The sequence below is a fragment of the Chiroxiphia lanceolata genome, chromosome 3 (genome assembly GCF_009829145.1).
Source record: "Chiroxiphia lanceolata isolate bChiLan1 chromosome 3, bChiLan1.pri, whole genome shotgun sequence".
Classification (NCBI taxonomy): domain Eukaryota; kingdom Metazoa; phylum Chordata; class Aves; order Passeriformes; family Pipridae; genus Chiroxiphia; species Chiroxiphia lanceolata.
The window spans coordinates 53,299,472-53,322,368 of NC_045639.1; the positions used below are offsets into that span (position 1 = coordinate 53,299,472).

Below are 22,897 nucleotides of genomic sequence, written 5' to 3' on the forward strand. Positions count from 1 at the left end.
AGGCATGGTTTATGTGTGTGTCTCAATTTTCAAGCTGTACCTATGATACATATATAATATCTAAAATGTTAACCCATTAGTTCAGCATCCAGTCCAGCAAGGTTTAAAAATGGATCGATCCTTATTTCAATACCCCTCAAGTAATTCTTTGATTGGGTAGTTTAAAAGACATACCTGGAGCCAGAATTTGCAGACAATGTGAACTGATTCTATACCTTGTTTTTATACACTATATGTGGATAGATAACCTTTAAAATGAACTTAGCAGCTTATTTTACACTAAATTTGCTATTTTGTTCAGGTCAGCTAAAGAGTAAGAGGATTGTGTTTCTTAGCTGCATACTAGGGCTAAAGTATGATAAGCTGCTAGGGAATACGTGATGTCCAAAAGTTCAGATTCACCCCTCCTTGCCTCAAAAGAATGTAAAGCAGTTATTAGCAATTTGAGATTACACAATAGTGGGTTTCTTTTTTTTCAGCTTTGGCAAAAATATTGTACATAACATAGATAGGCTGATGCACACACCTTCTGCTTACACTGTCACTGAAACATTCTTTCACACACAAAAAAAAGAAGAAAAAAAGAAAGCCACCCACCACCCTGTAAATCAAATACAAATCAATCTAGGACTTTGGATACTTCTTTTTCTAAACATCTCCAAATGCATACTCAAACCTTAACACAGGCAAATCAGTATCATTTTAGATCCAATGTCTGCATCCCAGACATCAGTGGCATCATGGCCTCGAGAAAAAAAATCAACCAAAACTAGAGGCAAAATTCTTTGTTCACCTTCAATAGTGACATATAAGGCTTGTAGTTCAGTAAGGTGGCATCCACTCTAATTCTAGACTGAATCACACCCAAAACTATGCCCAACAAACTCAGCTAGCCAAGCTGCTGGAGCATCCTTCTAGTCCTAACAGCATCTGTCACAAATTCTACAGTGCGGAGTGCTGGGTTTGCCCATACCAAGTCAGACACGTGGCTATGCTGGAGTTTTAACAGGACCTCTGGCGAAGGAGACTGCAAGTTTCTCACATTAGAGAACCTAGTAAATTTCCTCAGTAAGACATGGGATTTTAAAAGAGCCAGTAAGCGCTCAATAAAAGGCAAGCACAGAAACAAGAATTTGACCTTTTGACATTATCCCCAAATAAGTAAAATTTGCTACGATGATGTTCTCTTCAAATTTCCATCAAACTTCCTCACACTGCCATCTTGATTCTGAATTTTGATACTTTTGGTTTTTAACTTAATCATGCAGTATTTTTGTGGTTGGGCTGGGTTGTTTTCATTCTGAGAGAGACAAAATACTGAAAAGATGACCAATTTATTCTAGTGATTTTAACAACAACTGCACTAACAAAAATGTCAAGTAAGTATTATATAATTACATCAGAAAGATATTAATCTCCAAATTTGTCTTCAGAAATTCTGAAATGGAAAGATCTAATGAAACTATAATGACAAATGTAAAATGGGAGGAATAAAATCAAATGCATAGCTAACTGATTTAGTAGCTGATGCATTACAAAGACATTATCTGAGAATTTTTTCATTAAAAATCCTTACTCAATGTCCACGGAAACAGTATTTTCTTCTAAACTGGAAAACACTTCGAACCACTTTTTCTACTAGCTCAAACGGCTGCTGTATCTTTGGTTGCACCAATGGAGTGAAATGCACCACAGCCACATCCACCTATATGGAAAAGAAAGATAAAGTTGAGTACACATATTCCTTTGGTACACATTACTTCTCAGTTAACTGGCCAGACATCAGAAAAACAGGTACAAGATAGGAAGACATTATTGAGACAGGTAACACAGCTGTGCAGTGGACCAGTGTCATAGTATTGAATATAAAGATATAAAGATTTAGCTTTCAAGGCCCTACGTAATTTTAGTCTTAGTTATCTACATATTTCCAATTAGTTCAAATGCCATTAGTACTTGGTTCTTTTTTCCCCATGGCACTTCCTCCACCTAAAGCAGCTTCCATATAATCTGGAAAGTAATTAGCACTTCTGTCTTCAGATCCTTCCACAAGACAATTCTGACATAATACACAAATTAGACAATATTTGATATACAGGCTGAAGGGCAGCTGGAGAAAATTGTATTATAATTAGAAATCGAACTCATTCCCTGTATGTTTTCTGTGCTCTAGGGCTCTTCTAAATGTAAGCCAAGGAATTACTTTTCAACATACTATTAAAATGCAAGCCTATTTAAAGGAATGGTAGTAGAAATAAGTTTGCACTCATCTTAAGTGATCACACAACTCTGTATTTAAACTGTGTATCACACTTAATCCAAAGTTAGGTTTGAATGATTCCACACAGGTAAGCTTGTATATATTCTTTTATAGTTCTAAAATCAGCTTGGCTGACAGAACAGTCACTTTCCCTGTGTCTGAAAAGAGACTGAGGTTATATGTGCACATTTTATGGTTTTTTATATGTATATATCTATATGAGATGCAACTACAGAGACACTGTATTATATTAGAAATGCCCTGAATTCAGACTTCTGATTAAAAAACAGAAGCTGGGCTAAAATCCAGTTCTGCACAGTAATGAATAAAGAAGTTTGTCTTCCAAACTAAATATTAACAACAATAAAAAGGAAAACATTCTGTGGAAGAGCACACTGAAAATTTGTACAATTTGTACAAGTACTGGTACTGAATGACTAAAAATTTTTAAGTACCGGATTTTAAAAGATATTCAGTCTCTTATTAAAAGAGTCTACTAATATGATGGACAATCGTTCATTTTTTTAAAAGGTCTGACAACCAATATTGGCATTCATAGAACGATTCATAGAATCTGTTCTATGAATGCCATTGAACAGATGATGTTCAATTGGCATTGAACTGAAGATGGCTAGTTCTGATTGAAATAAGAGACACACACAGGCTAAAGAACAGCTGCTGCTCTAAGCACACACTCAGTGTACCAATTGAGATAGCCCAGATCACGAGGGTACTTGAAAGGTTTTACCTACTGCTTCAACCAAACTGCTCATAGCAACCTCTGATGTGGACATATTCTTCTGACACAAAGGTACTATCCATCCAATTTGTTCTTTCAGTGGGAACAGCTCAGCTGTCAAGTACATCTACCCAGTACAACTGCTTCAACGCACAAAGTACTATATTTCAACAGAATCATAAAATCCAAACAACATTAGGTTTTTCATGTAGACAGAACTTACAAAGCTGAAGAAAACACTGGGCGGAGAAAGGAAAGAAAAATACCAATTAATGGTGCTGATGAAAAAAAAAAAGAACCAGAGCACGTTTCCAGCATTAGCACTACTGATCTCAGTTTATGTTACTGAATGTTTTTTCTCTTTTTCTCCACCTTTCCTGAGAGCTAGAATTAAGAATAAGGCAGAAAAAACACTTAAAATTACTAAAATGTGAAGCACAAGAACTTATTTAAAAATCAGGTGACAAAGAAACTTGACATATGGAATCTGCAGTGAAATGCACATACATGTATTTTCCAAAGCAGATTTTTAATTTTCAACTATTCATAGCTTCTGCCTTTGCCACAGGTTGCTGTTACCTATGAAGAAGACCATAGGAATACAGAAAAAACTTTTTGAACAGAGAAAATACATACTTCACATGTACTAAGGGCTTATTTACACATGCATTTGTGTATTGTCAAGAAATAAATCTAGGTATTTCCCCCACAAAATTAGGGGTAAGAAAGAAAACAACCAGAGACCCTGTGGCATCTCCCAGTCACTTCAATTTTGCAGAACTGCTCATGAGAAATGAGGGCTCTTTGGGAGTTAGAACTGTGTCTTTAACAAAAATTTCTGAAGGAGAAAAGAACACAATCTAGATGCAGTGTACCACTTCAGAGCCAAACAGTTCAATTTGCAATCTCAAGGCCAGTGGGCAATAATTTCTGATTCTGAAACAAAACACAGCACTTCTCAGTTCCATTATAGAGGCTGTTTTCTTTGGACCCCAGGAAAGCTGCCTGGTTACTATAGCAACAGATATAGGGGAAAACTTTTCATTTGTAATTGGTCACTCCTTTAAAATTATAAATGCTATTTTTCCTTAACCTTTTTAATATGCATAAAATAAAGAGTAGAATTATGAAAGCCAATAAAGTACACAAGAGCACTTAAAATACACAAGTCAATTTGATGACAATTTTATGAATAACACTTTTCACCCCACCAAGTATGTTAAAAATATTTACAAAATAGCACTCAAATCTTACAAATTAATGAATATGAAAATCATTCAATTGATCTATCCTGAACTGTCAATAGTACAGCAATTATTCATCCCTTACTGTTTTAGTGTATCTGTACAATGAAGATTTATGTTCTGGTAGGGTGGGAGGAACACATGACAGAGTACAATTTAATCCAGGCAAGTCTGCTGCCTTGCTAATGAAATCAACACTTTAAATCAGAATAAACTCAAGTGAGACAGTTTTTACTAATTGTTGACAATAAAGGTCTCATAATGGGCAATACATGTATCTTGGGACAGGGCTATATTAAAATCAAACCCACATAACCTTTCCTCAGGCTGCAGTTTACTCATAGGGAACTGAAACCTAAGCAGAACATATTACAAATTCATTAAAACAGACTGCTTGAGATCCTACTGAGATAGTTCTAAGCCAGCACTTTCACAATCCAAGTGTTCAACAGCAGCTTTTTATCTATCTACTACAGACAAATATTAGGTCTAACACCAGACATGTGCATCTCAGAGCAAACTTGTTCCTATATGAGAGTTTACTTTTGGTTCACTTCCAGCACAAAGTAACTACGCCACTCACTAACAGCAATAATTTCTGGTAAGAACAGCTTTGTAATAACTCCATTCACACTGGGCTCACAAAGAGAATCACAGGAAACCAGAAGTCAGGTACAGAACCTATGGGTGTATCATTGCTGCAATGAGCAAGACTTTTCTCCTAACTTCTTGATTTCACACACCAACTTGTCAAGCCCACTTCTCCAATGTGCTGCAGTTACCGCATAACCTTTATTAGTAGCTTTATTCCTTCATTCTTTTATACAGCCTCATACAAAGGTAACAAGTTATAAGACGACCTACGGAAGGCTAAAGCTATCAGGAACAGATAAATAAAGCCTGTAGTTGAAGAAAAATGCCCTGCTGTTTCAATTAAAATTAAAAAAAATTGCACAGTTTTTTTTCTAGGAAATTTAAACTTTTAATAAGATTATCTGTGATGAAAAAAAACAAACTGTCAAACAACAAAACTCTTTGGCTCTCAGTGCAATTTAAATGATTTCCTCCCCCACTCTATAAGTCTACAGTTTCTGGATTCTCAAGATTTTACTTTGTTTAATCACTGTTCACACTTTTCATCACAGAACCTGAACATCATTATGTATTTAGGACTAAGGGCCTCTGTCTGTTTTATTCCATAATCTCTTTGCTTTCCCTTACTGAATGTTTTTTCAAACAAACTCATTAAACAAAGTACTCCTTTATTCTCGGGTAGATGGAACTAAGAGAGAGAACAAACAGCAGTAATGCACTTGCTGTAGAGAACAGAAAAAAAAAAAAACATTCCAAGAAATTTTGTTAATACATGCCAATGCAGTTTTATATGAGAAGGGATAGTTCCATTCAAGAGAAACTGCATTTTCCAGGACATCTACAGTGAAGAAAACATCTCAGACCTCACATCCAGCAGTAAGTCCTACACAAACAGGAATGAAACGTGACTGTATTTTTAATTACAACTGTAGTGCTTATACTTGAACTTATCATGCCTTTAACTTGGTTCATCCAATTAAACGTAATGTGTGGCTACCATTTGCAGTGTTTTGCATTTATGCTTGCATGTTTGTATATACTGAAATTTTAAAAGGGAAGCAATGAGAAAGGCTGACTCAAGACCCTAATTAGTTGTTCCAGAATATGTTTTTGAATGAGTTTTGAGCTACCCGGACGTGTCAGTTCCTTCTGTAAAGGGAAGTTAAGCCACCTCTTCCATGGGCCTGTACAGCAAATAATATGTATTTGCCACAGCACCTCTTCACATCTGAACAAAGTGGAGGGATTTGGAAATAGGCAGTTCTTTGAAGTAAGATTTTAAAAATGAGTAGCTGTTAATATTCTCACCTTAACTATAAGCATTTTAATATATATATGCTGGACAGACTTAACATATCCTTGAACCATTACCTGAAATAAGTACAATATAAAAATTAAAGTATAAATATATAAATTATATATTGTATAGAGGATCTAGAGGATTATATTATACTATTATAGAGAATAATAATATTAAATATAATTATATTTATAGAGGATAAATATATTATTAGTTAAGTAGTGGCACTAAAGAGTGATAGAACATGTTGATCAAACCTTGTTGTCTTATGTATCATGAACTGAAATGAGTACAATGCTACAGATATTTTGCGTTCCACTTATTTCAATTTTATTCCCTATTATTATGGTTTTTCAAAAATTCTAATGCTTAAGGCCAATTTTAATGTTATTGTTCATATTTAGATAGAATATCTTAGCATAATCCAGACTGAGGTTTGCCCTTTTTTATTTATGATAAAAGACAAAACCTGCCAATTATACAGCCCCACACAAAAGGCAGGGCAGGGCACCACTTCTAATCCTCCTCTCAGACATTTCAAACCATTGTTCTTCATCTGCTACCCCAACAGTCCAGCTGATGTAACCGCAGAAGTTCAATCTTCCCAGGTGCACAGTTATCATACTGCCTAAAATGTTCTCATCTGTCAAATGAAATTGGACTCTTTACGCAAGAATAGCAGGGAGCTTTTTTTAATGAATTTTTAAAACTGCCACTTCGTGGAAAATTTGCAAATTATTTCAGGCAGGAGACTGATTAAAAAAATACACTTCCACAAATGAGTTGTTTCATACCAGTATTGAAAAAAAAAAACGTTTTAGCGACAGAAGCAGATCATATTCACTCTAATGACTTGCTAAATACTGCTGCTCTAAGTCAAGGAATGGGAATCACTGACTGAAAATAAAATATTGATTTAGAAAAGTCACATGTGACTAAATTGTGAACATACTGCAAAAACTAAATTCAACTTTATTCTCCTTCAAAACTAAGAAATTTTGTAACAGTTATTAAAAAGCTGAACAGGTAATATTTAAGTAACAGGAATAAAGGGTTACCTTTAACCACAGTTTACACAAGAGAGAGTATAACAGTATACATTACTATAAAATAGTCAATAGTCAGGAGCTGACAACAGCCATCAAACAAATAAGGTACTTGAAGAATATAATATATTTTCTACCTGTGTTTTTCTACCGCAATGACTTCTAATCTGCAAGTTCCTAATGTTCCCCTTACAATGCATATTTATCTAGTAAGCCTGCAATCTGTCTGCTATTACCAAAACCCACTGCAGTAAAATAAGTTTTGCTTGATGGCTTGCAATCATGTATGAAAGGGCAGCAGCTCCTTTTTACAAGCAATTCTAAAACACTGCCCATTTGCCATCATTTCTGTTCAAGTACCTTGTGTACAGCTGCTCAGCTGCTGCAGGGTCGCGTTCAGATATTCATTCAGACAGCTCTGATTTTAAAGGCAAGCGTTTTTTGTTTGCTGATTTCTTTTCCTTTTCCCCCTCGTACTTCTCCTCCCCCCCCTTCCCTATTACACAGAGGGCTACAGCTTGGCACTCATTTTCTCGAGAGAAAAGACAGACAAAAGGTGACAGCAGATAATCATCATGGCATCAGCAAGTCTGCAGTTCTTTGCTTTTATTCTGGCTTTGTTTGGTGTTTTTGGAGATATCGCGGCCACCCTGCTACCAAACTGGAAGGTAAATGCAGATGTTGGCTCAAATATCATAACAGCTATAACACAGATGCAAGGACTTTGGATGGACTGCACGTGGTACAGCACTGGGATGTTTAGCTGTACCCTGAAATACTCCATTCTCTCTCTCCCCGTCTACATCCAGGCTGCACGGACCACCATGGTACTGTCTTGTATCCTATCAGCATTTGGGATCTGCATCACTACAGTTGGAATGAAATGCACAAAGTTGGGAGGGGACAGTGACAGCAAAAGTCACGCTTGTTTTGCTGGAGGAATCTGCTTCATTCTTGCAGGAATCTCTGGTTTAGTACCAACATCCTGGTACACAAGAGAAATTATTTCAAATTTTCTGGACCAGACCATTCCAGAGAGCAGTAAACATGAACCAGGAGGAGCAGTTATACAGGATTCATTTCAGCAGGCTTTCTGCTTATCGCAGGTGTGATCTTCTGCACTTCGTGTTTTAACAAGCAGCAAGGAGGATGGATTTACCCTCCAAAGCAGCACCATTTCCCATCCACAGAGCAGGAGAGCAATGAAGGTTACAACCTGAAGGACTATGTGTAAATAGTTACTTCTATCCATTCAAGGGGTTTTTTATGCGCTAATTGTAGTTTGATTATTTCAAAGAATGTATAACCAAGCACTTAACTTTTCCTATATCTGGGTTGCAGTTATGTTTATGCAAGGTATTTAATTCATAGGGGCATCCACAAGAAGGAAAGAAGTAGAAAAATGGTAATGGTCTGCTACAAAAGTACTTTATTTTGCTGATTTTTCAAACCATGCTGACTTTCCACGTAGCATTTACTGAAGAAAAAGGAACTATTTTCAAACATAACTGACTGTACAATTAAGGTACCGATGTCTTGTTATAGGAAAGATGATTAAAGACTAACTGCTTTCTATTTAGCGAATCAGGCTTTCAATAACGTAACATTTTATAGTGTATTTTACATTTTTATCCCTATCTTAGTTATGATGCAAGGAAAAGAAGCTCAAACATTATTTGTCCAAGAAGCCCAATTCAATGTTTTTTAAAAAGCAGACACATCTGCCTTTCATTTTCAACTGTAAATTGCCTCGTAACTAGATTTCATAACAAAAAAAATAAACAAACCACCACCACAAAAAACCCAACAAACAAAAAAAAAACCACAACAAAAGCTCATGGCTCCAAACCTTAGCTGCACTGTATGCTGTATACTGATATATGCATATCAGACTGAAGAATCAGCAGTATCATTTAGATCTTGCCAAACACAGCTCTCGCACCTCAAACTGCCACCTGCTGTGGGTTTCATTGATTATTGTTAAGAAATGTCTGCTGGACATTCACCAATTGCTACTAATCTATCACTGCACAATGAATGTTAGATAACGAGGAGCAATACAACAACAGAAATGTAACCATAACTCTGAAAACACCTGCAAATTTTAACACACAGCATATAAACCCCTGTAGGGTCTCTTTCAGGTCCACTCCCATGTATTCTCTTACTGTAAAATGTAGCATACAACAATCATAAGACAGCTCCATTATTTATTTTCTTAACTCCCTTATTTTGAATAATTATCTTAAATCCCTTAACCTTCTCTTTCACCACATAGATTTTGTTTTGTATTAGTCACTGGCAAGGTATGTTGTATCTAAATACTTCCCTAAACAACAACCATATTGATGAAGGAAAAGGGGTACGATTCAGGCCTTTAAATTTAGGAATATGGTAACGCTGGATGAGTCTTTCGATAAAACCAACTGCTATTTATTCTGCATATTTATACACAACTTTTATTTCCCATGTTACTAGCCTGAAATTTGCTAAAGCAGTATGAAGGAGCCTAAACATTATATGTTCATTAAGTTGGAAGAAGTAAGATCTTCTGCTATAGCATTTTAGAAAGCAGACTGTTTTATGAGTTTAACATGTAAAGAATCTATTCACAGAGAGTCTTCATTCTTCATACATAAAATGGCATTACATCTGCTTTTTTTACTACTGTTACAGCCATTTTGAGTTTCCTATGTATCAATCAAGGAGTTTGTTTTGTACTATTCCTAAAATTACTATCACCAGTTATTTGGTATTGCAGAGTCTTAACTATGACCAAAAAGCCAAATTTTCTTTTCTTAGACACAGTGTCGTAGAGCACCATTCCATTCCATAAACCAAGTCTTTTATGTCTCAACATTCATAGTATTGTTGAAATAATATTTATACATTGTGAGAATTGAGGTAAACAACTCATTCTCACAAACATGCATCTCCACCTTTAATAATGGGTTTGACGTGACACTTAGATGTGATCATTGTTATGTATATTAATTAAAATTAACATCCGTAAAATTATAACCAAAAGGCATCAATTTACAGGAGGGCATAACAGAAAGGTAATAATTGCATCCTATGTGCAAAATGAAGTATTCATCGGTTACATGCACTAGAAATTTTTCTTCCTGAAACTTTATACAGAAGTACCTGAACTTTGTATGGTTATGAAACAAAAAATCAAGCACTGAGCCCTTCATTCACAACATGCTGAAGGACCTTTCCAAGGAGACAGGTTCTATGAGAAGATGTATTGAGAAAAATCAATCTATAACAGGAGTTTGAAGGAAACAAAATATAGTGAAAACAGGTGCCAGTTCTGTCTGAAAAAATTGTACTTTCTGCATTTGCAGTATAAGCAATTCTTGTTTTAACTCAAAGAAATATGTTAAATAAAAATATGCTTGCATTTAGTGGTACTGGTTTTTTTATTCAACAGAGTACCAACTAACTGTAGGATCTGCTTAAACTAAGATATTTGTCAAAACTTTGTAAGTTACTTCTCTCTTGGTCAACTGTGGCCTTTTCAGTACAGGAAAATGGGAATATCAGTTATAGCTTCCCAATTCTGAGACACAGGCTGCACAAAACTTTTGGCTACACTAGCACTACTAATACTCAAATTGCATCTGCCATTGAGAAACCACCACCATAACACTAGAATTTTGTGATAAATGAGAGAGAATAACCTTCCAAAGGTTCTCAAGAGACATGCCTGAAAATCTCTTGAGAGAGACTGCAATAAGACGAAATGGAGATGTAATGAAGAGCTGAACCAACCAGTTTAAGAGGGACTTTAAGAAGCTGCAAGTTCATTTCTGAAACAGAACAGCAGTTTGATAGGACATAAAAGAGGGTTGATATCAATTAGATATAAGGAAGAAAATTTTTACAATGAGGGTGGTAAAACACTGAAACATATTGCCCAGAGAGATGGTGGTTGCCCCATCCCTGGAAACATTCAAGGTCAGATTGGACTGAGCTCTGAGAAACCTGAGCTAGTTGAAGATGCTCCTATTCATTGCATGGGGATGGGACTAGATGACCTTCAAAGGTCCCTTCCAACCCAAATATTTCTATGATCCTATGATTTCCACATGCATTCAGGGGAAGTAGACCTCACTTAATGTCAGGCACAAATTTTTACAAAAAACCCCGCAAACCAAACCAAAAAAACATTCTTGTCCAAAATAAGACTAATTTATTAATTTTTGATTCCTGTAATCATATGTCTATTAATAAAAACCAGTGACAGTAGATAAGAGGACAACAAAAAGACTCACTCTGCCTCACAGATAGGAAGAAGAAAAGATGGTTACTTTTTTAAACAGGTAAAGGGATATAGGTGACAAAGTGCTATAGCAAACAAGAGGGAGTATAATATGCTAAAGATGACTATGGTGAAATAAAGATTTATAAACATGGTAAAATTAGAGATCTTTGATAAAGATGACAAATTAAAAGCAGTCTTTCAAAAGACCCATCAAATTCTCTAGGCACAATTCCCAAACTGTTTATAAATGCAAAATGTAAAACAGCAAGCTTTCCAAAAATGCTACAGTAGTAGCAGACTATCCCACCATTAAATCCTAATCTCCCTCTCCACAAACACCCAAAGAAGTACGCTGATCTTGCAGACAGGTTTGAAGGTCAAAGTCAAATTCTGAGGAACCAAAAAGAAAAGCAACTTCTTAAGAGTAAGCACACTTCGTTTACAGGAATTTCACATCACTCCACTTCATAGCATGGAGATGCTGAAATAGAGCAGCCAACTGTGTTCCTTACTCAAAATGAGATACATTGCTTGACTGACAAATTAACAAAAAACCCCCATATAAATACAGCAAAACCTACCTCTGGTTTTGGAACAAAAGCTTCACCTGGAATTATGAAACAGTTTTCAACACTGCAGAGATGCTGAGCCATAATGGACAGTCTGCTACGCTGTCTACCTCCTGGATTAGCTGTAAGCCTCTATGGGAGAACCAAAACATGTATATCAGTGATACTGAATTTACCAAGGGATCAGTTACATTAAAGCCTGATTATCAGTATAATCAAATTAAAAAAACCACCACTAGTTAACAGTTAAGAACTCACATCAAATTGTATGCCTGGTTGATCTAGAGTTTTTTTCTCCAATATAGCAGCATTTCACTAAGATACCATGCTGATTCACAACATTAGTCCTGCAATCAAATGCACATGAAAAGGAGCTCCTTGAACTTCTGCAGAACTAAATGTACGCCAAAAGAACTTTGTATGGACACAGGAGAAAACTAAAACTATTCTGACTGCAGGATTCAGAACAAACATTACACCATCTGACAGTACTCTCGCATCCTTTCCTTCCATTGTTTCTGTATCAAATATTACTACCTTTTTTCTTCTTCAAGATGAAGCAAAGCTCCATAAACTCAAGATCAGCTAGAAACCAAAATTTCTTCATTATTAGTTGGTCTACACTTACAATATTTGCAAGGAAGCTGCATCTACTTTACATAAATTTAGAATGCCTAACATGAGAGCATTTAATACATAAAACTCAATTTAGTAACTCTCTGATTTTCCCAAGAATTTTTTTACAAAGACTATTAAAATACTAGCCTGGTCAGAGGTTTTCTACACTTTTGTGACCAGGCAAGAAATACATTTTATGTGCTTTGCTAGCACAAATAAGATTTAAACACAAAAAACGAGTCTCAAATGATAAAAGACATTACATTAACTCTGCAGAAAGAGAATTTTGAAGATTCCTGTTCTTCTTTACCACCACCTTATAAAAAATAAAAACTAAACCCCAATTTGCATATCCGGTAACATCTGTACATCATGTAGTTTCATATAAAAAGCCTACTCATGAAATGCTACCATGCTTATTAAATATACCCCTGAAAAATAAAACTAAGTCTATTGCTGAAGATTCTCATTTTTTTAAACAACTCTTCTGAAAGGCAGTTCAGCACAGAGCAAATAAATACTTTTCAACGACTTTTTGGAAAGAAAGCTCAGTGATTCTTTTTGCATATGCCAGCATTTAAAACTAGCCTCATTGCTGTTTCAGAGGAAATGCAGTAAGAAAAAAAAAAAATAAAAACCTATCCACTATCATTATCATTCTCTGAAAAAAACCCAGACTGCAAAGTCTAACAATGCAGTAAGATATGCGCTTCCTTGACCTCCACAGTGGAAATGAAACTGACCTAATGGCAACACTTGTAGTCCTTCCAATGCCAATTCAAACAAGCCAACCTTTACTTCTCTCAAAAAATCCACCTAGCAACAAGTGTTGCTCCTGCATCTCAGCTACAGAAGGGATAACTTAACATCATCAACCTCTGGGCAGTAACATCTTCAACCACATCAGCAGGAACATACCTGTGCATGGCACACATGCACAGGTCATCTAGTCAAACACCCTTACCATGGGCAGGGACATCATCAGCTAGATCTGGATGCTCTGAGCCTCACCCTGACTGACCTTGAATGTTTCCAGGGATGCGGCATCCACCACCTCTCTCAACAGAAACACTGTTACAGTGTTTCACCACCCTCACTGTAAAAAACTTCCTTATATTTAAATCTACCCTCTTTCAGTTTAAAACCATTACCCATTGTTCTATCACAACAGGTCTTGTTAAAAAGTCTGTATCCATAATTCTGTAACTTGGCTTATATTTGTATGTTTTGAATCTCAGTTGTCAAAATTTTCTTTGTCCCTACTTCTAAATATGGATAGTACCTGAAACTACTCCAAGTAAATCATGCTGAAACTCAGCTAACTAGGTAACATTTTTGCATCTACTATTAAAACTTTAGCAAGGCATGAAGCAAAAGAAAAGATTCATAAGCCTAACCTGGAATACAATCAAGGTGATACTTGACATCTCTTCTGATGCTGCTCATTGTCAACCACCATGAAATGGCCTGAAGTTGTGTCAAGGGATGTTTAGGCTGGATATCAGAAAGAGGTTCTTCACCAGAGGTAGTTGGGCACTGGAACAGGTTCCCCAGAGAAGTGGTCACAGCACTAAGTTTGATAGAGTTCAAGAAGCGTTTGGATGATACTGTCAGGCACATGGTGCGAGTCTTGGGGATGGTCCGCTAAGGGTTGGACCTGATCTTTGTGGGTTCCTTCCAATGTGGTATATTCTGTGATTTTGTGTTTTGGGAACAGCTATTTCTTTTGTTCTCCAATAAAAGCTGTACCATGAAATTGTGCTTTAAATCAATACATATTAAAACCCCATTACAAATGAATCTGCAAAATCTGACACAGGAAGTAACCTACATGATGAATTAGACTGGCAAAGCTGATCAAATAAAGGAGTATTTAACACAAGTACACAAGCCACTTTTTGCCAAACAAGGCAATTTTTTAGAACATAAGTATTTATATTTCACCTACATCAGTTATGAAAAAAAAAATAGCAATTTTTCTTATGTATGCCACTCAAAAAACCGGAATTACTTCCTATTTTATTATCACCTTTTGCCTGGTGTTATAGACAGCAACATTAGATACAAAACAATTAAGTATTCAGCTCTTCTAACACACCTCTCTTCTAGTTATCAAACAGTTTAGCTCCTCACTTCCCAACTACCATCTGCCCAGTTCTACTCAAAATTAGAGACTGACGAAGATCTCCTATTCAAACTGAAATAAGAGTCATTCTCAAGGAAGTGGGCTGGGAAGTTACCTGGACTCGGTGGCAGGTTTAAGATGAAGCATTGAGGAATTTGCGGCAAGGTAAAAATTTTTACCCACAAAGTAAATAATAATTTTACAGGTGTAAACTACAGAGAAACAAAATGATCTGCTTGAAACTCAAGAGTGCTACTTTACTGCTGTAGATGTTTGGCCTTATCCTCCTCAACAGGCCTCAGAATTTAGCATATAACATAACTGCTGGTTCTTATCAGCTTTAATCCATTTAATTAAATCATATCAGAACAGAGTGGGCTGCAGTAGTAGGTCTATACTGACATAACTCACACCAACACTGCTGTGCTACAAGGAAACAGAAAAGTAAGAAATACAACCAGCAAGAAAGGCAAAGGTTATTTTTTCCCTGTTATACTAGCAAAACAAAGTCTGATCATAAATAAAAAAGCCTATTGCTTTACTTTCTTACTGTGAATATCAAGTTATTCTAATTAATTACAAAGCATATCACTCTATTCCATGACAGCATCTTACCCTTTTGCTGAGCTTATGGTATATACATAGACTTTCTTTGATACTTAGGCTCTTAGCTTAGAAACATCCAAGGAGGACCCCAAATTTTTGAGTTAAGACATTTCCCTTTCAAGACTATAAATCCAGAGATACATAAAGTATCAGTACCAACTCCTTATTATTAGCATTACACTGTTCTCTCCTTCCTGGTACTGCATATGCCAAATAACGATGGTTAACGTAAGCAACTCCAGAGGGTCTGGAGAAAAGGTATGGATCTTAATAATCATTCTTTCTCCTAATCATAAAATCAAGTAGTCTCTTTCAAACAATGTTCTTTCATGATATCAGATCAATAATGGAAATGTAAACCAAAAACTATGAATGATTTTGTCTTCAAAGGAAGGCCTCTGTTTCAACTGATGTTGAACAAGAATCAAGAGATCCCAGAATGTAAACTCAACAACAGTTAACATTCATTTCAATGCATGACCTTGAACAGCTGACTCAATTTCCTAGTGTTTCTAACTTCTCAGTGTTCTAAGTACAAGAACTTAAGCATGCATGGTATTTGGCATCTAATTGAGCTATGCTGGGTGCAGAAGCACTATAATCTGTGTGTCACCAATGATGTATGCAGATGGTTACTGCTATATAAAGTACAGAGCGCTCTCATGCAGTGCTAGGCCAATTTTTTTACTGCTGTCACAAAACTATGCATCTTACCCATCATCACTGTGCTGGTTTGAAAGTTAACCAGCAGAGGAAACCAAGCCAACTCAAAGAGAGATTACAAGTCAGAATAACAATTTAATAAAATAATACAATAAGTACGACCACACAGACAAGCAACAGGCAATAACCCACAAAACCCAAATGTACAACCCAGCACCCCGGGGCACAAACAAAGCGGTGCTACCTGGGCCCCCCCTTGAGTCCAAAACAAAGGGAGAGGGGAAAAACCTGCTAGTGGGAGAGCTGCTGCAGTCCAACCAAAAGTGGTAATTGTAGTCCGGCCAAGGGTGGTGAAGAGCTGCAGGTTGAGAGCGATGAGCTGCGGTCCTCCTCTGGATCCCACGAGTGGTCCCAAAGGTTCCGAAACTCCAGGTTTATATACTCTCCAGTTCAGGTGGGAATGTTCAGTCCTCCCCTCAGAGCGGGGAATTCCATAAAAGGGTATGAGGGTGCTCATTCCATAAAAGGATATGAGGGTGCTCAGGAACATTCCCCCCCCCCCCACCCCCCCTCGCAGGCCTCTACTGACAACAGTTTCTGGGAAATGGCATGGAGGGCTATAGAATACACAGTTTGGGCTATACCCATTCAGTGATGAATCGGTCCCAGCTGTTCTAACCAGGACATTATCCACCCCTTATTCTATGCCGTCCATGTCATGCCCAAATTAACCCCCTTAAAAACTATGTCTCCTTAAAACTATATACACTTACATATATATATATATATATACAATGAAACATTACAGACCATTCTCACTCAAAATTAGGTCCCCTTGTGGTACACAACGTGTCTCCCCATCTTTTTGCATTACCCACCAGGTGGAACCAGGTCCTTGAGCAAAAACAATCCCTCGGATGGGTTTGCCTTTGCTTGAGGTGGGACTAATCCAAACAGTCTTCCCTAACATTCCTCTCATATGCACCACAGGGACTTTATCTCCATCTACAGTATGCAAAAGTTCTGATTGAGCAGGGCCAGCTCGATTGATGGAGCCTCGGGTGTTGACCAACCAGGTGGCCTTTGCTAAATGCAGCTCCCAGTGTTTGAAAGTCTTCCCACACAGTGCCTTCAGGGTGGTTTTCAGCAGTCCGTTGCACCGCTCAACTTTTCCAGCCGCTGGTGCATGGTAGGGGATATGATACACCCACTCAATGCCGTGCTCTTTGGCCCAGGTGTCTACGAGGCCATTCTTGAAATGGGTCCCATTATCAGACTCAATTCTCTCCGGGGTGCCATGTCGCCACAGGACTTGTTTTTCAAGGCCCAGGATGGTATTCCAGGCAGTGGCATGAGGCACGGGGTATGTCTCCAGCCATCCAGTACTTCCTTCTACCATGGTCAGTACATAGTGCTTGCCTTGGCGGGTTTTGGGGAGCGTGATGTAGTCAACTTGCCAGGCTTCCCCATACCTGTACTTTGACCACCGTCCACCATACCATAGAGGCTTCACCCTCTTGGCCTGCTTGATGGCAGCACATGTCTCACAGTCATGGATGACCTGTGAGACAATGTCCTTGGTTAAGTCCACCCCTCGGTCACGAGCCCATCTGTATGTTGCATCTCTCCCCTGGTGACCGGAGGCATCATGGGCCCATCGAGCCAGAAATAATTCTCCTTTGTGCTGCCAATCCAGATCTACCTGAGAGACTTTAATCCTGGCAGCTCGGTCCGCCTGCTCGTTGTTACGATGCTCCTCATTAGCCCGTTTCTTGCCTACATGAGCGTCTACGTGACCGACCTTCACACTCAGCTTCTCTACCCGGCCAGCGATGTCCTGCCACATCTCTACCGCCCAGATGGGTTTCCCTTGGCGCTGCCAGTTGGCCTTTTTCCATCGTTCCAGCCATCCCCACAGAGCATTGGCCACCATCCATGAGTCAGTGTAGAGATAGAGTCTTGGCCACTTCTCTCGTTCAGCTATATCCAAAGCCAACTGAACGGCTTTAAGCTCTGCAAACTGACTTGACCCACCTTGTCCTTCAGTCGCTTCTGCAACTCGCCGTGTGGGGCTCCATACGGCTGCCTTCCATTTTCGGTTTGTCCCTACCATGCGACAGGAGCCATCCGTGAAGAGTGCATATCGCCTTTCATCTGCTGGTAGCTTATCATATGGTGGGGCCTCCTCAGCCCGTGTCACCTGCTCTTCTTCTTCTTCAGAGGATAGTCCAAAACTCTCACCTTCGGGCCAATTGGTGATAATTTCCAGAATCCCAGGGCGCTTAGGATTCCCTATCCGGGTTCGCTGCGTGATCAGAGCGATCCACTTACTCCATGTCGCATCGGTGGCGTGATGTGTAGAAGGAACTTTTCCCTTGAACATCCAGCCCAGCACTGGTAGTCGGGGTGCCAGGAGGAGCTGCACTTCGGTGCCGATCACTTCTGAGGCAGCTCGAACTCCTTCATAAGCAGCCAGGATCTCTTTCTCAGTTGGTGTATAGCTGGCTTCAGATCCTTTGTATCCCCGACTCCAGAATCCCAGCGGTCGTCCGCGGGTCTCCCCAGGCACCTTCTGCCAGAGACTCCAGGAAGGGCCATTCTTCCCGGCTGCAGTGTAGAGCATGTTCTTCACATCCTGTCCTGTCCTTACTGGCCCAAGGGCTACCGCATGGGCAATCTCCTGTTTAATTTGTTCAAAGGCTTGTTGTTGTTCAGGGCCCCACTGGAAATCATTTTTCTTCCGTGTCACAAGGTAGAGAGGGCTTACAATCTGGCTATACTCGGGGATATGCATCCTCCAAAAACCCACAGCGCCTAGGAAAGCCTGTGTTTCCTTCTTGCTGGTTGGTGGGGACATGGCTGCTATTTTGTTAATTACCTCCATTGGAATTAGGCGGCGTCCATCTTGCCACTTCACTCCTAGGAACTGAATTTCCTGAGCAGGTCCCTTGACCTTACTCTGTTTAATGGCAAAACCAGCTCTTAGGAGAATCTGGATTATCTTCTCTCCTTTCTCGAAGACTTCGCCCGCTGTGTTCCCCCATACAATGATGTCGTCAATGTACTGTAGATGTTCTGGAGCCTCGCCCTTTTCCAGTGCAGTCTGGATCAGTCCATGGCAGATGCTGGGACTGTGTTTCCACCCCTGAGGCAGTCGATTCCAAGTGTACTGCACACCTCTCCAAGTGAAAGCAAATTGTGGTCTGCACTCCGCTGCCAAAGGAATGGAGAAAAAGGCATTGGCAATGTCAATGGTGGCATACCACTTGGCTGCCTTGGACTCCAGCTCGTACTGGAGCTCCAGCATGTCCGGCACAGCAGCACTCAGGGGTGGTGTGACTTCATTGAGTCCACGGTAATCCACTGTCAGCCTCCACTCTCCGCTGGATTTACGCACTGGCCATATAGGGCTATTAAAGGGTGAACGAGTCTTGCTGACCACCCCCTGGCTCTCCAAGTCACGGATCATCTTATGTATAGGGGTCACAGAGTCTCGGTCGGTGCGGTATTGCCGACGGTGCACTGTTGCTGTGGCTATCGGTACCAATTGTTCTTCAACCTTCAGCAGTCCCACAGCAGAGGGGTCCTCTGAGAGACCAGGCAAGGTGTTCAACTGTCTGATTTCCTCTGTCTCCACAGTAGCTATGCCAAAAGCCCAGCGAAGTCCTTTTGGGTCTTTGAAATACCCACTCCTCAGGTAATCTATGCCAAGGATGCACGGGGCCTCTGGGCCAGTCACGATGGGGTGTCTGTGCCATTCCTTCCCAGTCAGGCTCACTTCAGCTTCCAGTACAGTCAGCTGTTGGGATCCCCCTGTTACCCCAGAAATAGAGATGGATTCTGCCCCTACGTATCTTGATGGCATTAAAGTGCATTGTGCGCCGGTGTCCACTAAGGCCTTATATCTTTGTGGCTCTGGTGTGCCAGGCCACCGAATCCACACTGTCCAATAGACTCGATTGTCCCTCTCCTCTACCTGGCTAGAGGCAGGGCACCCCTAATCCCGGTCATGGTACTCGTTGTGCTCTTCTTGTGAGTATGACCTGGAGGTCCCTTCAAGAGGATCAGACGTATCATCATTCCTGTACCGTCTGGAGTCTTGCCCACGAGAGACTGGAGCAACATTTACCCTTGAAGAGTTCCTTGTGGCACTTGTTCCTCTTTTCAGTTCACGTACCCGGGCTGCTAAGGAAGAGGTGGGTTTCCCATCCCACTTCCTCATATCTTCTCCGTGTTCACGGAGGTAAAACCATAGATTGCCACGTGGAGTGTGTTCTCTCTCCTTAGCTGGGGGACGCTGGCTCCTAATAGCAGAGACTCTTGTTTGTCCTGGCGCGATATGGAAGATCCCTTCCTTAATTTCTTCTCTTAGCTTCTGGTGTCCCTCTTCAATCTTCTCTTCCAGGCTTCGGACATGTTCGGCCAGTTTGGTTTCCACACATGAGACGTGGGCTCGCAGTGGAGCGGTGACAGTGTCTTCATAAATCCTGAGTTTACTGACCAACGCGCCCACCTTGTCCTCTCCTTCCCTCCATTGCAGCGTTGCTAAGTAGCGGGAATACATTTCTGGCCCGAGTCGTGCAAACTTTAACCACATCTGGGATGTGCACTGTACAGCATCTGGACTTTTAGGGAATCTTTCATCCTCTGAAAAGATTATCTCCAGTACAGCTAATTCTCTTAAACACCGGATACCTTGTTCCATTGTGTTCCACTGTCCTTGCTGTACGTGGAGGTCCTCCTTACAAAGGTATCTCTCCCTCACACTGGACAACAGTCGCCGCCAGAGGCTGAAAGTTTCCTGCCTCCTTCCAATCCCCTGGTCAATGACTACATCTCGAGACAGGGATCCCAGCTGTCTGGCTTCACTCCCATCTAGGATTGTATCGTTAGCTGCGGCATCCCAGATTCGGAGCAGCCAGGTCAGAATGGACTCATTCGCCTGTCGTGTGAACTCTCTCCGGAGCTCACGTAGCTCACCCAGGGATAGGGACCGAGTGATTATTTCTGGCTCTGTCTCCTCCGGTGGATGTGAAGGTCCTGCCTCTTCATCATCATTTGCTATACGGACTGATTTAGTCTTTGATTTCCTTTTCTGGACAGGGGCGACTGCTATTGGTTTGGGTTGTTCTTCTGGCTCCTCGATGGTTTGTGTGGACACGGTGCCGGTTGATTCATTTCTTTCTCCCTCTGACTCAGCTGTGGTTTGGGTGGACGTGGTACTTGTGGATCTGCTCCTTCTCTCCTCCCCCTGACAGCACTGTACCATGTCAAGTAGTGTCCGGTAGGCAGTGGCCAGGGCCCAGCAGGTTGCTGTGAGCTGACCATCTCTGGAGCTACCAGAGCATTTTCCCTTCACCAGTCTTATCATGCTAACAGGATCTTGCAGTTGTTCAGGGGTGAATTTCCAGATCATTGGAGGAGAAAACTTCTCCAAATACTGGTCAATGTCCTCCCACTTCCCGTGCCACTCAGCATTATCTGCTCCCAGGGTAGGTGTCCAAACAACCTCCCTAGAAGGCCCTGTTCTGACCCTAAACATGGTGTAGACAGTACAGAGCAGACAAAACAACACTAACAGTAACATTATGCTGTCCTTAACATCAAAAGGGAACTCAATATTTCCAAAAACTGTTGTAGCAGGTCTGAAGGGGAAGAAGGAGGTGAGAGGCTGGAAACAACCATTCCCCCCTGTTTCCCCAAAGGGCTGGGTGCGATTTTTAATGAGGCCCCAGAGGTAGCAACCCAAACCAGGACAGGCAAACAGGACTGAATATACATTTACAATGAAACTCATTGCTTCTGATGTTATGATGACATAAATATAGTAAACTAATAAAGCAATTTGGATCCCTCTCCCTGGTTTTAAAGAGAGCATCAAAACAGGCAAATAGTTCCCCATTTGTGGAAATATGAACATGCTCAGATACAACATCCACGTGAATGCATCAAACAACATGGTGATCAGGGAGTTTCTATATCCAAATAGACAAATGCTTAAAATGAAATTGTGATTCTGACTTCTCTCTCTCTGCCCCACGAGTGGGCGCCAAAAATTGTGCTGGTTTGAAAGTTAACCAGCAGAGGAAACCAAGCCAACTCAAAGAGAGATTACAAGTCAGAATAACAATTTAATAAAATAATACAATAAGTACGACCACACAGACAAGCAACAGGCAATAACCCACAAAACCCAAATGTACAACCCAGCACCCCGGGGCACAAACAAAGCGGTGCTACCTGGGCCCCCCCTTGAGTCCAAAACAAAGGGAGAGGGGAAAAACCTGCTAGTGGGAGAGCTGCTGCAGTCCAACCAAAAGTGGTAATTGTAGTCCGGCCAAGGGTGGTGAAGAGCTGCAGGTTGAGAGCGATGAGCTGCGGTCCTCCTCTGGATCCCACGAGTGGTCCCAAAGGTTCCGAAACTCCAGGTTTATATACTCTCCAGTTCAGGTGGGAATGTTCAGTCCTCCCCTCAGAGCGGGGAATTCCATAAAAGGGTATGAGGGTGCTCATTCCATAAAAGGATATGAGGGTGCTCAGGAACATTCCCCACCCCCCACCCCCCCTCGCAGGCCTCTACTGACAACAGTTTCTGGGAAATGGCATGGAGGGCTATAGAATACACAGTTTGGGCTATACCCATTCAGTGATGAATCGGTCCCAGCTGTTCTAACCAGGACAATCACATTGCATTTTACATCACGGTCCACGAGCCATGTTTTGCAACAAGATCTAATCCTATATGACATGAAGTCCTTCTGGAAAATAGATCTGGATTTTTTAATGCCTGAAACATGAGCCCAGAACTGAATTAAGAAATCTGGTTTATTTCATACCAAATGTTTGTCCCTGGTGTCTTTAGA

General features: G+C 40.2%; 2 protein-coding genes across 2 annotated transcripts in view; one reads left to right on the top strand and one right to left on the bottom strand.

Annotated features, from left to right (window-relative positions):
• TFB1M (transcription factor B1, mitochondrial) overlaps window positions 1-22,897 on the bottom strand; it is a 32,798-nt gene that overhangs the window by 1,564 nt on the left and 8,337 nt on the right. The window contains exons 6-7 of the mRNA XM_032682223.1: window positions 12,035-12,154; window positions 1,578-1,705 (exon numbers count right to left, since the gene is read on the bottom strand). Coding sequence (XP_032538114.1) covers window positions 1,578-1,705; window positions 12,035-12,154 — 248 coding nt within the window. The remainder of the gene's footprint in view (window positions 1-1,577; window positions 1,706-12,034; window positions 12,155-22,897) is intronic.
• CLDN20 (claudin 20) lies at window positions 5,422-10,578 on the top strand. Its single transcript, XM_032683970.1, is given in 3 exon segments — window positions 5,422-5,713; window positions 7,691-8,245; window positions 8,248-10,578. Coding segments are annotated over 2 exon segments (657 nt in total). The 5' UTR covers window positions 5,422-5,713; window positions 7,691-7,758; the 3' UTR covers window positions 8,418-10,578.